Raw genomic sequence first — 23,758 nt, 5'->3', positions numbered from 1 at the left:
CAATGGAGGAGTGTTCCTCTTTCTCCACACCCTCGCCAGCATCTACTATCACCTGAGTTTTTAATATTAGTCATTCTGACTGGTGTGAGATGGAATCTCAGGGTTGTTTTGATTTGCATCTCCCTGACAACTAAGGATACTGAACATTTCTTTAGGTGCTTCTCGGCCATTGGAGTTTCCTCCGTTGAAAATTCTTTGTTAAGCTCTATACCCCATTTTTAATAGGGTTATTTGGTTGTCTGGAGTCTAATTTCTTGAGTTCTTCGTATATATTGGATATTAGCCCTCTATCAGATGAAGGATTGGTAAACATCTCTTCGAAATTTGTTGGTTGTCAATTTGTCCTATTGACAGTGTCCTTTGCCTTACAGAAACTTTGCATTTTTATGAAGTCCCATTTGTCAATTCTTGATCTTAGAGCATATGCCATTGGTGTTCTGTTCAGGAACTTTTCCCCTGTGCCCAAGTATTCAAGGCTCTTCCCCACCTTCTCTTCTATTAGTTTCAGTGTATCTGGTTTTATGTGGAGGTCCTTTATTCACTTAGACTTGAGCTTTGTACAAGGAGATAAGAAGGGATCAATTTGCATTCTTCTACATGTTGTCCTCCAGTTGAACCAGCACCATTTGTTGAAAATCCTGTCCTTTTTCCACTGGACAGTTTTAGCTCCTTTGTCAAAGATCAAGTGACCATAGGAGTGTGGGTTCATTTCTGGGTTTTCAATTCTATTCCATTGATCTTTCTGCCTGTCTCTGTACCAATACCAGGTAGTTTTTGTCACTATTGCTCTGTAGTACAGCTTGAGGTCAGGGATGGTGATTCTTCCAGAAGTTGTTTTATTGTTGAGAATAGTTTTCGCTATCCTGGGTTTTTTGTTATTCCATATGAATTTGAGAATTTCCTTTTCTAACTCTGTGAAGAATTGAGTTGGGATTTTAATGGGGATTGCATTGAATCTGTAGATTGCTTTTGGCAAGATGGCCATTTTTATTATATTAATCCTGCCAATCCATGAGCATGGGAGATCTTTCCATCTTCTGAGATCTTCTTCGATTTCTTTCTTCAGGGACTTGAAGTTTTTGTCATACAGGTCTTTCACTTGCTTGATTAGATTCACACCAAGGTATTTTATATTATTTACAAATATTGTGAAGGGTGTCATTTCCCTAATTTCTTTTTCAGTCTGTTTATCTTTCATGTAGAGGAAGGCTACTGATTTGTTTGAGTTGATTTTATAACCAGCCACTTTGCTGAAGTTGTTTATCAGGTTTAGGAGTTCTCTGGTGGAAGTTTGGGGGTCACTTAAGTATACTATCATATCATCTGCAAATAGTGATATTTTGACTTCTTCCTTTCCTATTTGTAGCCCTTTGACTTCTTTTTATTGTCTAATTGCCCTGGCTAGGACTTCCAGTACTATATTGAATAGGTAGGGGGAGAGTGGGCAGCCTTGTCTAGTCCCTGATCTTAGTGAGATTGCTTCAAGTTTCTCTCCATTTAGTTTGATGTTGGCTACTGGTTTGCTGTAAATTGCTTTTACTATGTTTAGGTAGGGCCCTTGAATACCTGATCTTTCCAAGACTTTTATCATGAAGGGATGTTGAATTTTGTCAAATGCTTTCTTAGCATCTAGTGAGATGATCATGTGGTTTTTTTCTTTGAGTTTGTTTATATAGTAGATTACATTGATGGATTTCCAAATATTGAACCATCCCTGCATTCCTGGGATAAAACCTACTTGATCATGATGGATGATTGTTTTGATGTGTTCTTGGATTAGGTTTGCTAGAATTTTATTGAGTATTTTTGCATCGATGTTCATAAGGGAGATTGGTCTGAAGTTCTCTTTCTTTGTGGGGTCTTTGTGGGGTTTGAGTATGAGTGTAATTGTAGCTTCATAGAACGAATTGGGTAGTGTTCCTTCTGTTTCTATTTTGTGGAATAGTTTGCAGAGAATTGGTACTAGGTCTTCCTTGAAGGTCTGATAAAATTCAGCACTAAAACCGTCTGGTCCAGGGTTTTTTTTTAGTGGGGAGATTTTAATGACTGCTGCTATTTCCTTAGGGGTTATGGGACTATTTAGATGGTTTATCTGCTCCTGGTTTAACTTTGGGACCTGGTATCTGTCTAGGAAATTGTCCATTTCATCCAAGTTTTCCAGTTTTCTTGAGTGTAGTCCTTTGTAGTAGGATCTGATGATTTTTTGAATTTCTTCAGTTTCTGTTGTTATGTCTCCCTTTTCAATTGTGATTTTATTAATTTGGATACTGTCTCTGTGTCCTCTGGTTAATCTGGCTAAGAGTTTATCTATCTTGTTGATTTTCTCAAAGAACCAGCTCCTGGTTTTATTGATATTTTGTATTGTTCTTTCTGTTTCTATTTGGTTGATTTCAGCCCTGAGTTTGAAATCCCCCACTATTATTGTGTGAGGTGTAAAGTGTGTTTTGAGCTTTAGTAAAGTTTCTTTTACGCATGTAGGTGCCCTTGCATTTTTTGGAGCATAGATGTTCAGAATTGAGAATTCACCTTGGTAGATTTTTCCTTTGATGAGTATGAAGTGTCCTTCCTTATCTTTTTTGACTAATTTTGGATGAAAGTCGATTTTCTTTGATATTAGAATGGCTACTCCAGCTTGTTTCTTGGGACCATTGGCTTGGAAAATTGTTTTCCACCCTTTTATTCTGAGGCAGTGTCTGTCTTTGTCACTGAGGTGCGTTTCTTGTATGCAGCAAAATTCTGGGTCTTGTTTGTGTATCCAGTCTGATAGTCTGCGTCTTTTTATTGGGGAATTGAGACCAATGATGTTAAAAGATATTAAGGAAAAATGATTGTGACTTCCTGCTATTTTTGTTATTAGGTGTAGAATTATGTTTGTATAGTTATCTTCTTTTGGGGTTGTTGGAAGATTACTTCCTTGCTTTTTCTAGGTTGTAGTTTCCCTCCTTGTGTTGGCGTTTTCCATCAATTATCCTTTGAAGTGCTGGGTTTGTGAGAAGATACTGTGCAAATTTGGTTTTGTCATGGAATATCTTGGTTTCACCATCTATAGTGATTGAGAGTTTTGCTGGGTATAGTAATCTGGGCTGGCAATTGTGTTCTCTTAGCTTCTGTATGATGTCAGTCCAGGCTCTTCTGGCTTTTATAGTCTCTGGTGAGAAGTCTGGTGTAATTCTTATAGGTCTGCCTTTATATGTTACTTGACCTTTTCCCTTACTGCTTTTAGTATTTTTTCTTTGTTTTGTGCATCTGATGTTTTGATTACTATGTGACGGGAGGTATTTCTTTTCTGGTCTAGTCTATTTGGTGTTCTGTAGGCTTCTTGTATGTTTATGGGCATCTTGTTCTTTAGGTTAGGGAAGTTTTCCTCAATTATTTTGATGAAGATATTTATTGACCCTTTAAATTGGAAATCTTCACTCTCATCTATACCTATTATCCTTAGGTTTGGTCTTCTCATTGTGTTCTGGATTTCCTGGATGTTTTCAGTTAGGAGTTTTTGCATTTTTGCATTTTCTTTGACAGCTGTGGTCAATGTTTTCCATGTTATCTTCTGCACATGAGATTCTCTCTTCTATCTCTTGTATTCGGTTGGTGATGCTTGCGTCTATGACTCCTGATCTCTTTCTTAGGTTTTCTATCTCCATGGTTGTCTCCCTTTGAGCTTTCTTTATTGTTTCTATTTCCATTTTCATATGTTTTTGTTAATTCCTTCTTTGTGTTTTCTTGCATTTCTTTAAGGGATTTCTGTGATTCCTCTTTAGGGGCTTCTACCTGTTTACTTGTACTCTCCTGTATTTCTTTAAGGGAGTTACTTAATTCCTTCTTATAATCCTCTATCATCATCATGAGAAGTGATTTTAATTCTGAATCCTGCTTTTCCGGTGTAATGGGGTGTCCAGGGCTTGCTATATTGGGAGAACTGGGTGCTAATGATACCAAGAAACTTTGGTTTCTGTTGCTTATGTTCTTGCGCTTGCCTTTCGCCATCTGGTTAACTCTAGTGTTACCTGCCCTCACTGTGTAAGACTGGAGTCTATATTTCCAGTTATCTTGCTTGTTGCAGAGCTCCTCAGAGTCCAGATGTCTCTGTGGTCTTATGATCCTAATCTCCTGGGTGGAAGAACTCCTGGGACTCAGGCCACTTCTTGGATCTGTAAATCCTCCTGCTCTGGGTGCAGTGGTTCCTCTAGGATAGCTCAGGATACGATGTCTCCCAAGTGCAAACCACCTTGGTGTCTGCTGCTCTGAATGCAGTGGCTCCTCTAGGATGGCTCAGGATTCAGTATCTTCACAGGAGCAGACCAACTCTGTGTTGGCTGCTCTGAATGCAATGGCTCCTCTAGGATGACTCGGGATTCAGTATCTCCACAGGACAGGAGTAGACCAACTCTGTGTCTGCCCCAGCCCAAAAGACCAGGAAGGGGCAGAAGGGAAGTGGAATTCCGGAGGGGCGGGGTTTTGGTAGCTGCTGTGTCCTGAATATCCCTGGCTCCCAGATGTATCTCTGGGGCTTAGGGAGTGAGATGGAGTTCTTACCGGCTGCTCTGAGTGCAGTGGCTCCTCTAGGATGACTCAGGATTCAGTATCTCCACAGAAGCAGACCAATTCTGTGTCTGCCCCAGCTCAAAGGACCAGGCAGGGGCAGAAGGGAAGTGGAATTCTGACTACCAAGTTCTAATGGTGCCCCCCCAAGGTCTCCAAGAATATGTAGGCTCAGTGATGAAGAACTCCACCTCGACTGTTAAATCCCAACCATTACCCAAGATTGCCCCACTTCCTTGCCTACTGTCAGGTCCTGGCTTGAACTGTGGACAAACAGAGAACACTAAGAGGGTTAATATTTCTCTCCCATGTTCCTCTTCCAGAAGGAAAATTTTTAAAAAAGCCTCTCGTAATCTGGGAATGATGGATTTACTGCCTTTGCTATGATGCCATAAAGTTGACCAGAATCTAAAAGAGCTGATTATGTAGCAGATTATGAACTAATCAGTCATTTTAATAAATATCTAGCATCTAAATCATAATTTATTCTTCTCAGATAATATTAACAGCTAAGCTAACTGTAGCTTGACAGCTAGAGGACAAGAAGCAACTGCATCCTTACTCCAAGGTAATCAACAAACACGGTAGCTCATTAGTCAATTCATTAGCTAGTTAAAACTACCACATCTGTTATTAGAAAGGCAAACAGGTTTGCCTTGCTCACAAGCTTCATGTTAAAAGCTAAGCAGGTTTCAGATGTAGATTTTTGCTTTTCCATTCTCTAAAAGAACTCACCTTTCAGTGAGTGCTCCTGATGATCAATTACCTGTATCTCATGGTAAATAACTGAAGATGAAAAAGAAGTAAGCCATATGCAAGGTCTGAGGGTATGAAAGCCTAAGTTATGGGGATCTAAGAAACAGTTTTTAGGGTCCAAGAAAATGTTGTGAGCTTGGTAAATGCATATTGTGAAGGTTGGAGGATGTGAAAAACTAGGATGGTGATAGGAAAGTCGTTTAACATACAAAAAAGGAACAAAAATTCTTCAGATTTCTTCCCCTCATTATTCTACTATTATATGAGGGCGCCAAAAGTTCAGAGTTCTAACAGTAATCAATGAAGTTCTGATAAGTTACTATCCTAACTCTGATAAAACTTACAACTATATGACCCACTATCATACTCAGAAGTTCAAGATATTGAGTTTCTTTCGGTTGTCTTTTAACTATAGACTTAAAGATGTTTTTCATTTTACTAAATGTGTGTACATTCTGTCTTCTGAATAGAGAGGGAAAATCTTTCTTGTCCCTTTTGCTCCATGGAGGATTTCTGTCTTCCCTGATCTCACCTTAAAGACAGCTCATGATTTTTATAAATATTGTTTACCAAGTCTCTACTATAACACAATATGGTATTTACTCTCTTGTTCTACAATTTCAAAACAGCCCAAAATTCACATTTCTAAAATGCATCGATTTTGTAAACTTAAAAATAATTTTTCCTTTTTTTAATTGAATATTTTATTTATATTTCAAATGTTATCCCCTTACCCCATCCCCTCCCTACCCACCCAGGAACTCCCTATTCCATCCTCCCTCCTCCTGATTCTATGAGGGTTTCCCCCACCTACCCCCCACTCCTACCTCCCTACCACAATGGGCATCCAGCCTTCATGGGACCAAGCATCTTCTTTCCCACCTATGCTGAAAAGGCGATCCTCACCTACATATACAGGTGGAGTAATGGGTCCCTCCCTATGTGCACCAAGGCTGGTGGTTTAGACCCTGGGAGATCTGGTTGGTTGGTATTGTTGCTCTCCTCACGGAGTTACAAACCCTTTCAGCTCCTTCAGTTACTTCTCTCTAACCCCTCCATTGGGAACCCTTTGATGAGTTCAATGGCTAGCTGTGAGCATCCACCTCTGAATATGTCAGATTCTAGCAGAACTCTAAGGAGACAGCTATATCAGGCTCCTATCCACATGTACTTCCTGATATCCACATCAGCATCTACCTTTGGTAACTACACATGGGGTGAATACCCTGGTGGAATGGTCTCCAGACTGCCCCTCCTTCATTTTCTGTTCCACACTTTGTCTCCATATTTTCTCCCTTGAGTATTTTGTTACTCCTTCTAAGAAGGACCAAAGCACCAACACTTGGTCTTTCTTCTTCATAAGCTTGATGTGGTCTGTGAGTTGAATCTTGGGTATTGTGAGCTTCTAAGCTAATATCCAATTATCAGTGAGTGAATACCATGTGTGTTCTTTTGTGATTGGGTTACCTCACTCAGGATGATATTTTCTAATTTCAGTCATTTACCTAAGAATTTCTTGAGTTCATTGCTTTTATAGCTGAATAATACTTCATTGTGTAAATGAGCCACATTTACACACATAAGCTTCAGGAAACATACTTGGTGGGATTCACCGATTAAAGGTTAAAGATACTCCATCAGAATAAGTACCCTCGTCAATCAATAGACTAACCTTCTCACCTTTGGCCTATTCCAGAGTGTGGGATGCAACCCCCTTCCATAGTTTTGGGAAGCCCCACAACCAATTACCAAGACCATGGGTCTAGTGGTTTTAATGGTACACCTAAGAAAAATAGTCTTCTCACTAACAAACTTAACTTAATTTTCTCCCTCTAATGGGTATATGTGTTCCAGCATTCTGCCAAATCCACATGTTTACACAAAATCTGCATCCAGAACAGTTCCAGAGAAGCTACACACAGGTGTACTTGTCTACTCTCACAGGCTCTTCTACTGGGCCTGCCCATGCCTAGCAGAAGAACATCCCACAGATCCTAGAATGCAGTGACCCATCCAATTTTCCCAGGACTTGTCCAACATCCCAATTTTCTTAGAGTCTCTAAAAACAGATCATCACTCCAAACTTAGCAGGACATAGTTTAAAGAACATGACAACTGCACTGATGCTCCACCACTACCCCTTCCTAGTTCCTCATTTTTATTTAAACAAGAAGGGAGAAAAGTTGCCTTACAGATATTTACACCAGACTTTTCCCAAGGACTTAGCAACATCTTGCATCATCATCTGCCACCATGGCCTGCGAGATGCAAGCCAGATTCACTAGCAACAGCATATAAAAAGAAATGCTTATAGGACTAATTTCCAATATTTACAAAGTACTCAAGGAGGTAGAATCCAGAGAATCAAATAACCCTATTAAAAATATAGAACAGAGAATCAAAATGAGAAGTTATAATGCCTCTTGTATTGTTATTAAATGTGACCAGTTATTCAGACTCAATTGTGGACTGGTATAGAAATCAATCCAATGTTGGAAATAACAGTCTTCATTTGGAAGTCTGGTTCTGGACAGTTTCAGAGACTCCCCTCATGGGGCTATAGCCAGGTTAAATGGGATTGTTCAGGCAAGGTAGCTAGGATAGACTCAGTTGTCAGGGACCTATTTCTCTTTGTATCCTTAATGTTGGGCCTTCCCTCTAGTGTCTAGGAAAGAAATCACAGGTCTGTCTCACCTGCAGAGAAAGGCATAAAAGCTTCACTTTTCTTCAGTGACCCATTGGCATCTAGGAAGTGCTCAGGATTGAAGGTGTCTGGTTTTTCAAAGTATCATGGGTCATGGAGAGCTGAACTCAGGACAGTGTACACCTCAGTGTTCTAGGAGAAGTTATGAGATACAAAGATATTAACATACCCTGACTCCCATATAAAAGCAGTCAGTCCCTAAGTAAAACAGAAGTCAGGGAAAACACAAGACAGGATGAGGTTGGTGATAAGGAGCATAGAGTATGCTCATGGAGTAGTAATGAAGAATTGCAGCTGGTCTGACCTTGGGGAGCAGGTACCCTCGGAACATGGTGTCTTTGGTGACTCTGTGTGGCACACCGAGAGGGGAAATATCTGAAAATCTCTGAATCTCGTGGATGACTGCATCAGTGTATGGCATTTTGGTGCGGTCATCAAGGGTGGGTAGCCGGTGTGAGCCAATCACCTGATCAATCTCCCTTTGCACTTTCTCTGCACAGGAAAGGACGAAAGTGGACCTGCTTTACAGGTTTTGTAGCAGTGATATTGTATAGTATCAGCCAACCACACAGGACAACAGTGAAGTAAGGAGACTCTCCTGAGAAACTGAGACCTTTCAGGGTGCAAACAATTGTCCCATTTTTAAGTGCATATCTTTCTGTGCTCATGTCTAAAACTCTTTTAAATCTTCCTCAATAAGCTTTAACCTCATTTCAACAGGATTTTACTAAAGAAGGAATAATAGACAGCAAAGAGCTACTGTACAGGGAGACTTGAGAGCAACTGTGATGAGGCAAGATTGCAAGGGAGAGAAAAAGAAATTCTCATCTTGGCAATGAATTGATGAAACACACACCAACACACACATGCACCCCACAACTTAACATGGAACTTTATATTAATAGCTTGTAGCTTAGTCCTCAGAAATCTAACAGAGAAGTAGGTTGATTAGTAAATTAAGCCATCAACATAAGTATTAAAACATCAACATACATATGTATGTAGAAATGAATACATAAGAAAATCAATGGATAAATGAATGTATGGACATGTTCAAGAGTTAGTGAAAGAAACACACTAAGCACTGGATTATATATTCAACTTGTAGGTCAACAGATGATTCAATTGGTGGATGAATAGGAAAATGGATAGACAAAGAAATTAGGAATTTAAAGGCCACTTAGTCAAAGGAATAGGAAATGGAACCTGATGATAGGAGAGATGAGTGTATAAATGAATTGATGGCCAATAGTTTATATAACTCTTCTGATCAAAGGAACTACACTTATAATTGATTCATTCAAATAAGTAAATAAAATGTCTGCTTTGATGGTTAAAGAATTAATAAATACACAAACAATCAGTTGAATTATAAGTGGTTAATTGGAAGGATTCAAGGTGTCTGCATGTGTTGATGTGTGTGTGTGTGTGTGTGTGTGTGTGCGTGCATGCATGCATCTGTGTTTGTGTGCATATGAGTATTTGTGAATAAATGCTTAGTAGGAAGATAGAAGGATGAATGAGTAAATAGGTCTTTGAATAGATTGATGTTTAGTTGTATGAGAATGACTGAAGGGAGAGGCTGATGACATGTTTATTGATGAGTGGTCAAATAGGTGGGTGAGTGAACAGAATAAGTAGATGCCTGAAGAGGCAGATGCATAGAAAGATGAATAATAGATGAATGTAAAGATTGAAGGAAGGCAGAAAGGAAGAGATGGATGGAGGGAAGGAAAGATGCATTTGTACATGAATGGATGGATGGATGGATGGATGGATGGATGGATGGATGGATGATGAATGGATGTCATAATGGACAAATGAATGAGATACTGGATGGATGGACAGATGATTGAATAAAACTTTTAGTGATTGGAGAAAATAATAGAAAACTGGTCAGCTGAGTGTTCATTCACTCACCACCCACAGCACTGCCTTAGTATAGAAGTAGACCAAAATCTTCAGAGTTTCAGATGTAAGTGGTCCATGTCTCATTCATCCACACAAATCTCTGCTGGCAAAAGGAAGCTATAAAATTCCCCAATGGTTCACATGGAGCATACCTGTGACATGGGGGTACTTGAGCATGATCAGGAAGTCATAGCGGAGGGTGGTGCTGGTAGTCTCAGTTCCAGCAAAGAAGAGATTGAGTATAGACACCATAAGGTTCTGGTGATGGAACACTGTATTATGGTTTGACTTCTCCTGGTTCCAGATGGGAAAGAGAAGAGATGGTCAAGGTTGACTTGCAGGGAGATGCACACATTTATGGGCACTGTTCTTCTTTGAGTCTCACTCTATTTGCACCACTTAACATTTCTCAGCATTTAACACTATCCCTTGGATTCTTCTGTCTTCTCTTTCTCTCTCTACTTTGCTCTTTGGTGGTTTACTCTCACCCATCTCCTCTCTCATCCATTCACCACTAACCTTCTCCATGCGCAAAAGGAAGGTATCAATGAAGTCTCGTGGAGTGCTGGAGTCCAAGGTGGTCCTGTGCTTCTCCACACTTTGGCTGATGAAGTTGAGGATTTCCCGTTGGTTTTTGGAGATTTGTCTGTGGGTACCAGGAAAGTACTTCAGGAAGCTAGAGAAGAGCTCAAATATCTGCAAGAAAGAAGGGCCCAGGAGGTCACCTGGAACTATCAGGTCCCAAGAAGTGGGCAGTGCTCTACTTTAGTCACTGATTTAATGTGTTGGAAGACACCATGAAAAGGCAACCCTTACAATAGAGAGATTTAATTGAGGGTTTGCCTATGGTTTCAAGTTATTTCATTAACATTATGGTAGGAAGCACCCATGCAGACAGGCAGACACAGAGCTAAAGGCTTACATCCTGATACACAGTTAGGTATGAAGAACAAGGAAGAAAACTGAGCATTGCATGGGCTTTTGAATCTTCAAAGAATACCCCAGCAACACACTTCCTCCAACAAGAACACACCTGTTTATTCCTCAGACCGAGATCTCCCCTCCCCTTTTCTTTAAACTGGGACTCCCATTTCTTAACTACCAGGACTTAAAAGAATTAAAAGTTTTAAATACACACCCAAGATATATATTTAAATCCCTACCCTTCTGAACTGTACTTCTATTCCTAGTCTAGCTGTCCCAAAAACTCAAAAACCACTTACAGATTGCTCCAGAAACTATCCATCCCCAGGATTTTCTTTAGAATCTACTTCCTGGTCCAGCCCCACAGACTAAACTTCCATAGCCTCCGATACTCCAGCAGAACCTTAATAACAAATAAACAGCCTGTCCTTAACCTTGACCAACATTCTCTCTTCTTTGGGTCCTTACCAATGATGAAAACCCTGAGAAATGTCACCCACTTACACAACATGCATGCAAATCTTAAATGTCTGAGAAGCAATTCCATTAAAGAAATGTTCAAAGTCCTTAGGTATCAAGGAAACTCAAATCAAAACAACTCTGATATTTTACCTCATACCTGTCAGAATAGCTAACATAAAAACTCAAGTAATAGCACATGCTGGTGAGGATGTAGATCCAATATTATTTCATTGCTGGTGGGAAGACAAACTTATACAACCACTTAGAAATAATTTGGTGATTTCTCAAAACACTGGAAAGAGTTCTACCTCAAGACCCAGCTATACCACTCATGGGCATATACCCAAAACATATATCAATATCCAAAAAAGATATTTGCTCACAGGTGCTTTATTCCTAATAGCCAGAAACTGGAAACAACCAAGATGTCTCTCAACTCAAGAATCAATTAAGAAAGTGCAGTACATCTACACAATAGAATACTATTCAAATATGAAAACCAAGACATCATGGATTTTGCAGGCAAGTGGATGGAAATTCAGAATATTATTCTGAGTGAGGTAACATCATCTTAAAAGGACATGCATGGTAGGTACTCACATATAAGTGGATATTAGCCAAAAAATACAGGTACCAGAGATGTTACAGTCCACAGACCCAAAGAATGTAAACAAGAAGGAATGCCCAAGCAAGGAAGCCTGAATCTCACTTAAAAGCAAAAATTCAAATAGTCATAAGAGGCAGATTGAGGGAGGGAACTGACAGGAAAGGAGGATGGAAAAGTGAATGAGGGATTCAGGATCAGATGTGAAGGACTGAAGAGATGGCTAGATGGCCATGAAAATCTGCAACTGATGGAGGTGAGGTGGTGGGGAATCTCCAGGATGAAGAGATCTGGGATGAGGGAGGCTCTCAAGAATCACTTAGCTGTTACTCACTACACTGGAGATGGGGAACTTGAAGGGGTCAGCACCTGTAGCCAGACAGAAACCCCAGTGGAGCAATAGATGCACCAACCCACCGACAAAACTTTCAATCCAAAAGTTATCCTGTCTACAAGTAATAAAAGCACACATGGGATGGAGGAGAGTCGAAGGGAATGGCCAACCAATAACCAGCTCAACTTGACACCCATTCAGTGGGCAAGCACTAGTCCTAACACTACTAATGATATTCTGTTATGCTTACAGACATATGTAAGTTGTCCTTTGAGAGGTTCCACCCAGCAGCTGACTCAGACAGATACAGACACCTACAGCCAAACAGTGGATGAAGCTTGAGGATTTTATGGAAGAACAGAAGGAAGGATTGCAGGGCCCGAAGGGGATAGGAATGCCACAGGAGACCAACAGAGTCAATTAACCTGGATCCTTGGGGCTCTCAGAGACTGAATAACCAACCAAAGAGTATACAAAGGCTGGAACTAGGCCTCCCTGCTCACATGTAGCAGATATGCACGTTGGTCTTCATGTGAGTCCTGAACAACTGGAGTGGGAGCTACCCCATAAGCTGAAGCCTGTATGTTGGATATGGTCTTGTAGCTGGGCTCCCTTCTCTGGACTCAGTGGGAGAGGATGCACTTAGCCTGACAGAGACTTGAAATGCCAAAGTTCGGGGAACTCCAGAGGGCCCACCCACTCAGAAAATTAAGGGAGAGATAGATGTTAGAACAATTGTGGAAGGTGATGCCCAGGAAGGGGGGGACAGTAAATGGTTGTAAAGTGAATAAGTAAAAGAAAAAATTTTAAAAAAGGAAGGAAAGAAAGAAAGAAGGAAGGAAGGAAGGAAGGAAGGAAGGAAGGAAGGAAGGAAGGAAGGAAGGAAGGAAGGAAGGAGTGAGAAAGAAGGGCTCTGGTAGGCCCAAGGATGGCAAACATGGCAGACATAGTATCAGTAAATTTGTCTTTGACCTTTCTCCCCTTGCTTAACCATTAGATTGTATTTCTAAAGCCAGGTCACAAGATCCATTCCCTTGTTTGGCCACTGACTCATTCCTGAGACAAAATACCAAGAACTGACTATCAAAATTTATTATTTGGGTAATGTGCAGTCAGGATTTAAGAACTTACCCTAGACAAACTTCCTATTTCCCCTTAAAAATGCTAACTTGCAGAAATACCTTCTTGCTGCTGTTACTGCTGCTCCTGCTGCTCCTGCAGCTCCTGCTGCTCCTGCTGCTGTTGCTTTTCTGCATTTGAAGCCTCACCTCCTACTGGTATCTCCAGAGGAATAAATCTCATTTGTGCTAAGAGGTTGGAGTCTTAGTGTGTCCTGCACTAACTCTAAGAGACCATCATCCCTAACATTAGGTCCCCAAATTTGATGAAAAATTACACAAATTCTCTGTCTCAGTCTCTCTCTTCCTCTCTTTCCCCTCTCTCTCTCACTACTTTCACTCTCTTGCTCTCTCACTCTGACTCTCTCACCTCATTCATGTACATTATACACATGCATGCTTTTGAAGTTTTGAATCCATCACTAAGCTTTCTCTTGCATTCTCTGTACCTCCCTTTTCCTTTCCTCTGCTCTCTCTCACAATGTCCTTTACTGAAGTGTCTTTGTTTTAATTTCTGGGTTTTTGGTTTATGGGCACAGGGTCTCATATAAGCAAGTCTGGCCAAGGATCACCCTGAATTTCACATCTCCCTGGCTCCAAATGCTAGAATTGCCCATGTTGTGTACCACCTCCCAAAGGATATGAAGAGCTGGGACACATGCATGAAAATCAAGTCTTCTACTGTCGGTCTATACCCACATCACCCACTTTATCATTTCATAGCTATGTGTATGGCTCTGTATTTCTAAATTCAAGTCTCTGCATCTTGCTCACCATCACTCATGCCCTGCATCAGGTGTCAGCCTCCTTGTCTCTGAATACTGTCTTTGCTTTTCTTTCACCCCTAAGATAATACTCCCTCATTCATCCACTAATCAGCTTCTTCAAAACTCTGCCTTGGATGTTCCTCTCTTTCCATACACTGACCAGGTTGGAAATTGAACTTAAGAGTGTAAAGTTCTGCTGTATCAGCTCCAGCAGGCGCAGGAACTGGTGGTCTGTGTAGTCAAAGCGCTCTCCAAAAACAATGGAGCAGATGACGTTGGCTGTGATGCACTGGAAGAGGAAGGTGGGATCCAGGGGAGCTCCTGGAGGATGTGGAGGCAGGATAAGAGACATGTGGTCAAGGACCTGAGGAACATTAGGCATCAGCCACATCTCTGTGAGGCTGCCCCTTTCACTACTCAAAGAATTGAAGCACCTGCTACCCCATTGGCACATATGATGAGCCTGTCCCTACACTCAGTGATGCTTGTATTGTTTTGTTTAATTTCCCTCAGTGCTGTAAATAAGATGTGATGCTATTTATATACACAGGAAGGCAGGCTATGTTCACTAAGTTCCTAGTGGGATGGTGTTAGGCAATGAGGATACAATAGTGGGATAGCTTTAAGCAATGATACTTGCCTAAACTTCCCATTTTGTTATGCCTTTATAACCTGCCACTTGAAAGTAAAATTTGAGGGCTTGATCAAATCCCTCGACTTGCTCTGATTCTCTGAGTCTCTTGTCCCTTCATTCTTTTGCCCCCCCCCACCAGGTCCTCATTGACTGGGGCACACTATTCTGACTCTGAGCTGACAGTTAACTCCCAGTGGCAGGAAAGGACAGAGAAAGGTTCAGTAATTGTCAGTGTGAATTCACAATCCCTGCCCATTCCACTCCCATCTGCCAGTCTTCCTCCATCACTTCTCAGACTTCTAGTCTCAGGTGTTCGAGAAACCATCAGGACGTCCTGCCTGCTGCCTGCTGCCTGCTACCTGCTGCCTGCTGCCTGCTGCCTGCTGCCTGCTGCCTGCTGCCTGCTGCCTGCTGCCTGCTGCCTGCTGTCTGTTGCCTTTGTAGTGCAGATAGAGTAATAAACCCTGGTGGTTGGAGGGCTGTCATTGATCAAACAGAATTGAACACTTTTTTTGAGATTCACCCTGATATGACTTCAGTTCCTCCACCACAGATCGGGCCTCCTCCTGCATCCTCTTCTCCACACTCTGCTTTCCCATCCCAAAGTCTCTCATAGTCGCCAGGGAGAATTGACGAAAAGTCTTCCAGCGTTCTCCATTGGCAAAGACTATACCTAAGAAGGTAGGAGAAGCATAGGTGGGTAGGTTACATTTGTAGATGAGAGAATCCCCAGGCATTCCCCAGAGCCTCACATTTCAGCTCACTTTCCTGGGTCATAGCATTTACTCCACACTGTCCAATATCTCACCATAGTCCTGCATAATTGGCTGAACTGCAGCAATTGTCCCCCGGCCAGAAAAAGCCTCAGCATGGTCCACCAGAGCCTCCCTTATTGTCTGTGTCCCATACAACACAACAACAGGCCTCTGTCCCAAGTGCACTGTGAACACATCTCCATGTTTTTCTCGAAGCTGCCAAGCATAAGGGTAACAGGGTTGTGATTAGCAAGCACAAAAGTTCTTGTTAAACTGTTAAAACACTTAGTAACAGATTGATAAATAACCACCTCCTGCCCTGGCCACATTTCTCCTTCTGAGAACCTAAGAGTTGCAGGGTTATTGAATCACTGAGTCTGTATTGATTGATAAGATGTCCTAATCAGTGCACCAGTACTGTAGAGTTGGGGAGAAAAGGCAACACATGCTTATAATCCTGGCACTGGGGAAGCAGAGGCCAAAGAATCAGCAATCATCCTTGGCAACATATTTAGTTGGAGATCAGCCTGGCTACCTAAGACCATACCTCAAAATATATAGATTGCTGTAGATATGGAGGTGGATACACACACACACACACACACACACACACACACACACACACACACACATTTATATTATATCCATGTCTATGACCTTCCATCTGACCTGACCAGATGTCCCTGGCATCTCATCTAAGAACCATCCTTCCTGTGATCCAGCTTAAACCTGATCAATGCCTCTGACAACATGTAGGCAAAACAAACCTGACCCTTTCACTGGGTTACTTGGAAGGGGAAATGGATGATCACTAGGGGTGGTCCTGACTGTCAATCATGTCTACAGTACAGACCACTCGGGAATTATCTGGCAGTACAAATATCTCTGGGCATCTACAGGGAATTCATCACTGGAATTCAAAACCTCCCAGTGCTGAAAGCCCTTGAAGAAAATGGTACATGTATGCAAATTACCCACCCTCATCCTCTTGAGACCTTTAGCTGAGTTTAGAGTTTCATGAAGCTAATAAAAATTAGATGCTATGGAAATGGTCAGTATCCCAAGTTGTTTAGGAAATAATTCTATGGAAAACATCTATACACATGTTGGATTTAGTTGTATTTATTGTTTTAGTCGGGTCACTCCATTGATTCTTATGCAACAATGTACTAACAATCTACAGCTCAGATCACTGATATGAATGAAACTTGCTGACTATATGTTAACACAGAAGCATATTTGTTTACATCTGTTACATTTCAGTAATGCTCATACCCAGGTAAGGTTACTGTACTTGTTAGAATGCTGAGAACATAGTGACTACAAGGGAGTAAGACAGGAACCCATTATGATGATAACTGATCTACAGCTGGATGATAAGCTTGTGTTCATTCTGAAGATTCACTGAAGATGTATTGTTTGAACTAGAATGTCAGACTCACTACAGGGGAAAGGTCCAACAAGTCATGCTATCATGACAGAGTATCATCAGCGCCTATTTCAAATCTATGGGCAGTTAGAATATGTGGGGAAAGTTCAACTTTCTTCAGTGGTGTATCTGCTCATAAGTTGCTCATGTTCCAATAAATATACTCCACATCCATACTGGTTGAAGCATCCATATTGGCTTCCAAGTAGAAAGGGGCTTCAGAAGAACACATAGACACAAGAATGAGAAAGGAAGGAATTAGGTTTTCAAAGAATATTTTTAAAATAACAAATTAAATAGGATGTCAACTTGACATGTTCAACATGTGGGAAGAACATTTTTTAAAACACTTATAGCCTTAGCTGAAGACACAACTATACCACTCCTGGGCATATACCCAAAAGATGCTTCAACTTATAACAAGAGCACATGCTCCTCTATGTTCATAGCAGCCTTATTTATAATAGTCAGAACCTGGAAACAACCCAGATGTCCCTCAACAGAAGAATGGATACAGAAAATGTAGTAGCTATATACAATGGAATACTCTGCAGTACTTCAAAACAAGAACTTCAAGAAATTCACAGGCAAATGGATGGAACTAAAAAAATATCATTCTGAGTGAGGTAACCCAGACACAAAGGAGCTCATTAATAAGTGGATACTAACACCAAAACTCACAATGTATATGACACAACCTACAAACCATATGGAGCATAGAAAGGAGGAAGATCAGGGGGTGGATGCTTCATCTGGCACTAACTGGAGAACAGGAAGATTGTTGGAGATGGAAGTAGAGGTGTACAATGGAGGGACAAAGGAGAAGTAGGAAATAAGTGTGGTAGTATCAGAATCTGAAGAGACTTGAGAGAGGTACAGAGGGTCAGGAATTCAAATAAAAATAGGTAGTGGAGGGGATGAGAAATTGGGGATAGACACTGGAGTGCCCCCAGACACCAGAGAAACATGAGGCTCCCAAGACCCAATGGGATTGACTTTCACTGTAATACACAGAGAATAAGGGGATAGAACCAGTGAAAGACCCCCGAAGGGAGATCTCCACTCAAGTCTCGGGATGGCGCACACCCAGGGACACACGTACTACTGTCTTGCTGTAAGCACACGAGGCAGTTTATTGATGGAGCTGTGGGTTGACACATATCTCATGCAGGAGACAGAGGAGTCGACCCGGAGGCCCAGCAGCTTGGGGTTTATATAGGCAAGGGTTGGGGAGAGCAGGAAGTCTTGGCGAGCTTACACACAATTGGCTGTTTCATATATTTGAACATCAGCAGATTACTAAAGCAGCTCCAGGGAAAGATCTCACGGGAACAACCTTGGGTTCTTGTTCTCTTACGGAACATCTGGTGAAATTTAAACCATGGTTTCCTGGGCCATTGTGTGTGGACCTCAAGGCGGGGATTAAGCAAACACCATATGGCCGGATAAGGGGTCTTGGCCCATGACTCACTCTGTTCATGTTTCTCTCAGGAATTTGTCCTTGTGTATCCTCCCTATCTCTAATGGCCAGCCGATTTCGAAGCTCAATAGGCCTTTGTTCTCTAGCCTTGTGACTCATTGTCTAGGGGCCCTAGCTTCGTGACTTATTACCTAGGGTCCTGGGCTAGCAATCTTGCTGCTTGCATCTTGACTATTTGTTTTAATAAATCAGAGAGCCTGTTCTGATTGTTTCAGGCTAATTTAAAAAATTTCTCTCTCACCAGCAGAGACCACCTACAGTAGATAGGCATAGCCCCTGTTCAAAGGATGGAGCCAGCCATCCATCTCAATTTTTCTTTTTATCCAAAACATTTCTTTCCAAAAGGAAAACAGAAAAAAACATAGAACAGAGACTGAAAGAACTGCCAACTCGGGAACAACCCCACCTGAAGATATATCATGTCTGAAGACAACAAACCCAACACATTGAAGTGGTCAAGAGGTGTTTGGGGACAGGAACCAACTGTGGTAGTGAGGACTAGGCAAAAACTGACCAGTGCAGAGACTGATGCTTGGAGACAACCATTGGACTGAACACAAGGAACCTGGTCAGGGAGTTGGCAGAAGGACTGGAGGACCAAAGGGGGATTGCAACCCCATTGGAAGAACAACATAGGCTGGCCTGACAACCCAGTTCTCACAGTGACTAGGCTTCCAACAAAGAAATGTACCTAAAGGGATCTTTTTCTCCAGATATACATGTAGAAGAGGATGGCCTTGCCTGACAGCAATGAGAGGGGAGGCCCTTGGTCCCAGAGAGGTTTGATCCCCCAGAGTACTGGGAGGCTGGAACCATGAAGCAGTCGAGTGTATGTGGATAGGTATGCACTCTCATACAAGCAAAAAGGGGGGGAAGGGCAGATGTGGTATGGGGATGTGGCAAAAGTGTAACCAAGGAGTGGGATATTATGGGATAGGGATTGGTGGAGGGGGTCACCAGGAAGTGGGATAACATTTGAGATGTAAACTAATGGAATGATTTATAATTTTTTTAAAAGAAAAACACTTATGGCCAGATCTATGACACATATTGTCATTCTACCACATGATATATTTAATCAGGTGGATCATTAGCCTGGATATAGGATGACATTGTCCCAAATCAATTTAAAAACATGATTACAGCATTGATACAGGTGGACCATCTAATCTAAACCAAGGGGTAGCAGGAAGTTGAGATTGTTGCCAGTTGGGTCTGACCAGGACACAACCTGCAGAGGTGAGTTATGTGGTGCCCTGAACTCCATTATCTAGCTCTGACCTCGCTCTGAAGTCCAGAGGAGCCATGTGAGACCTCAAGGTAGTCTCAGTTCCCTCTGGAAGAAAAGGTTGTCCACCCTCTCATTCTCTCCATCTCTTCAAAATAGTACTTAGAGTTGTAGTTCAGGTAATAAGAAAACTCAAGGAGATCAAGGGGACATGAATTGGAAAAGATATCAAAGTATCATACGTCAAAAGTCCTAAAAGAAAACTCACACAGCTGGTAAACACTTTCAGCAAAGTTGCAGGATACAAAAGTAACTCAGTAACACAAAGAAAACAGTAGTCATGCTTCATATGAATAATAAACAGATTGAGAAAGAAGTTAAGGAGACAATACCCATCGCACTACCCACAAATAATATAAAATACAGGAAACAACTCAGATGTTCCTCAAGTAAAGAATGGATAAAGAAAACATGGTTTATTTACACAAGGGAATATTATTACATCACTGAAAACAAGGACATCATAAATTTCTCAGGCAAATGGATGGAACTAGAGAATATCAGTGCAGTGACCCACACAAAAATGACATACATTGTATGTATGCACTTATAAGTGGATATTATCCATAATGTGCATGATAACTATGCTCTAATCAACAGACCAAAATAAGCCAAAAAACAAGGAGGGCCCAAGGAGGATGCTTGAATTTTTCTCAAAAGGGGAAACAAAACAAATATCAGAGGTTGATGGAAGGAGACATCTGAGTGGTTGAGGAGACTAGAAGGAGTAGAGTGGGGAGTGAGATGTAGGTAGAGTTAAAGAGAGAGAAGGGAAAATGGCAGTAGGGAGAGTAATCTCTGGGACTTGCCAGAGACATGGAATAATGCTGTCCACTGAAGTTCTATGGGACAATTCTAGCTGAGATTCCTAGCAGTGGGTGAATATGAATCCAGAATTCACCACTTCCTTTATCCAGGCAGGACTCCCAGTGGAAGGATAAGGACAGCAACCCACCCACAAAACCATGGACCCAAAATGTGTGCTGCCTACAAGATGTGCAGGGACAGGAATAGAAACAAGATAGAAGGAATGGCCAACCAATGACTGCCCCAAATTGAGACTCATCCCATGGGCAAAACCAATCCCTGATACTATTAATAATACGTTGTTATGCTTGCAGACAAAAGCCTACCATAACCTACCTCTGAGAGGCTCTACCCCAAAGCCCTGGGAAACAGATGCAGAGACTCACAGCCAAACATTAGATGGTGTGCAGGAGTCTTATCAAACAGTTCTGAGATGGATTGAGGGACCTGAAGAGGACAGGTAGTCCAAAGGAAGACCAACACATTCAACTAAACTGGAACCTTGGGAGTTCACAGTGACTGAATCACCAACCAAAGAGCAAGCATTGGCTAGACTTAGGGCCCCTGACACACACGTACCAAATGAGCAGTTTGGTCCCCTACAACAAGAGCAGGAGACGTTAATTGATTAGTAAAGAACAAGTGGTAATTAAACATGTAGTTCAACTTGTAAAGACTGGTAAAGATGGTGCCAGGATCAAATGCTTGCATGGTGCATAGTGTTTATATCTGATTAGCTCTTCCAACCAACCTACCTACCTACCCACCTACTGCCCTGCCTCTTCTGCTCTGTTTCTTGGAACACCTCAAGTTAATCTCTTTTGATAGGAAAAGAATACCTTACTGTTGGTGCCACTGATATTTTCTTTTCTCTTCTGGAATTGACAAGCCCTAAAGAATGCAAGTCTACACTCTTACATATCTCCATAACTACACCTCAATACTTTTATACATCCAGGCAAAGTACCCCACAGAATTCCAATAAAACAAGATTCACCTGTCATCTAGAACAGAAGTCAGCATACATCACCAGTCACCATCTCACCCTCCCATTAGCAATCTTCCCACTGAATCAAGACTTCTTTCCACTGAGTGACCTCCAAAACAAAAGCAGGGGGAAACCCATACTAAGTCTCCATATAGGACTCACCTGAATGAACCACTTAAGGAAGCCACTTCTGTCCATCTGCAAGAGGTTCCCCAAGAGTGGTAGGGGTTGGGGTCCTGGTGGAAGATGACCATGGACCTTTGCATGGCCCCTGACCAGGAGGAGAAAGAAGCTCAGGACGACAGCAAGGAGGAGCAGGACACTAGCCTCCATGGTCCTGGTCTATCCAGAGTCTGTTTCAGTGTACACTCTAACACAACTTTTGATGCTGAACCCACTTCTCCACTGGGTTATGCAACTCCAGCTATTCCCACCTCCTGTATCTCATTGTCCAGGAGTGTGGGCACCATAGTTCCTCCTTGGGCTGCTGGTGACCTACTCAATTGGTATTCCATTACCCTCCCCCTAGATGTTGGCAAGGACACCATAAAACAGATACACAGACCAAAAGGGCATCGGGAGAAATGCCTATTGATTTCTGGGAATGGGTGTGTATTTGTCAGCTCAATTTTATCTATTTATTTGCCGAAGCATTGATCTGTGTGTGTATTCTCCCTTTCTGAAGTACATTTCTTATATGAATATGATTGTGTGTTTTTCTGTGTTCTGCTAGATGTTAGTGTGTGTGTGTGTGTGTGTGTGTGTGTGTGTGTGTGTGTGTGTTTCTGTGTCACTACTAGGTTCTGAAAGGAAATAGACAGGCATGCCACCAAATTTGGCACATTTGACTGCCATGTTTGGAAGTCAGCTAATGTTTTCTACAACAGAGTTCAAATCCACTGTGCCTCTATAGTTAATTTTCTCAACACTTCTGAATATCTGTATACCCATAGGAGAAGGAAACGAACCTTCCCAAAGTATGAACACTATGTCAGGTACTGCATGGCACCCACCAGGAATCCTGAGCCAGAGTAATGGCCCAAGATTTAAGCTAGATTACCTAGCTTTGTAGGAGAAAGATTCTGATAGAAGATGAGTCTTTGATGGCTCTGTGTCAAGATCAGGAAAGTTCAGGTTGTAAGGAGCCGCCATTAGAAGATGGCACCTGTTTCCTGTGTCTGAGGTGGAAAACAACTGTTTTCAGGGTTGTAAACACCTGCTGTGAGCATGCGTATCTTTCAGACACATCTCCTCACCCTCCCGAGCAGTATGTAAATGAGTTCTGCAAGAAGCACCAATTAGACACTTATACATAGTTGTGATAACTATTTAAGCAGCACCCATTTGGGGCTTCGGGGTCTTTCACTTTGCAATCAAGAGTATTTGCCCAATAAAGTGCATGAAGAAGAATCCTGTTGTGACGTCTTCCTTGCTGGTGAGGTGGGCGTGACAAGTGGTGCCGAAACCCGGAAATTTACATCACAAGGCACCAGCGAAGAACCCCGATTTAGCTACCGGAGGATTCAGAACTGAGCGCACGGGAGCGGTGGTACTGGTAAGCCCCTAAAAGACATGCTGGTTCTGGGAGAACATCCAGTGGTTGCTGCAGTCATACTACTGCTTGTTTTCATTTTAGTTTTGGTGATTTGTTACTGCTTGAATTGTCATCGCCCAGGGCATGAGTGCATCTGTTGGGAGTAGCGTTCTGACAGAGGATGTAAGACAGGGGTAGATAACCACGAAAGCTGACCTGTGTATCAGTCTCTTGTAGATAAAAGAGCAACATGGGAGTTGGACACTCTGCGCCTGTCATTAAAGCCTTGCAGGAGCTTATGAAAAACGAGGACTGAAAGTATCAGATACTACATTAAAAGGATTCTTTGATGAAATAGATCGGATTGCTCCGTGGTTTGCCCCGACTGGGTCACTTATCATTGGTAGCTGGGAGAAGTTAGGAAGAGATATTCAGAGAGAATCAGAGAAAGGAAAATTAAAAGCAGGAACGAGGCCACTGTGGAAACTAGTTAAGGCATGCAGTCAGGATCAGCGTTGTGAAAAGGCAGTACGTGAAGGATGGCAAGCACTGGCTGAACATCAAGATAGTATGTCTGAAACAGAAAAGGAAATAAGAGTAGGGGCGATAAAGTTTCCGGGAAGGAATGATAAAGCTCCCAGGTTACATGGGACAATAAAGTCAAGGTCTTCGACAAAAGAGGAGATAAAATTCCCAGGTGAATTGGGACAATAAAGTCCGA

At 41.9% G+C, this 23,758-nt stretch overlaps 1 protein-coding gene across 1 annotated transcript in view; it reads right to left on the bottom strand.

Moving 5' to 3' along the window:
* Positions 1-21,986, bottom strand: part of LOC114633377 (cytochrome P450 2B9-like) — a 29,870-nt gene extending 7,884 nt beyond the window's left edge. The window contains 8 exon segments of the mRNA XM_028781963.1: positions 7,993-8,134; positions 8,307-8,494; positions 10,066-10,207; positions 10,433-10,609; positions 14,283-14,443; positions 15,280-15,429; positions 15,565-15,727; positions 21,666-21,986. Coding sequence (XP_028637796.1) covers positions 7,993-8,134; positions 8,307-8,494; positions 10,066-10,207; positions 10,433-10,609; positions 14,283-14,443; positions 15,280-15,429; positions 15,565-15,727; positions 21,666-21,836 — 1,294 coding nt within the window. The 5' untranslated portion in view covers positions 21,837-21,986.
* Positions 21,987-23,758: the final 1,772 nt, after the last annotated feature.

This window comes from Grammomys surdaster, unplaced genomic scaffold, assembly GCF_004785775.1.
Source record: "Grammomys surdaster isolate TR1022 unplaced genomic scaffold, NIH_TR_1.0 591, whole genome shotgun sequence".
Classification (NCBI taxonomy): Eukaryota; Metazoa; Chordata; class Mammalia; order Rodentia; family Muridae; genus Grammomys; species Grammomys surdaster.
This window is presented reverse-complemented; position numbering and strand designations above follow the sequence as displayed.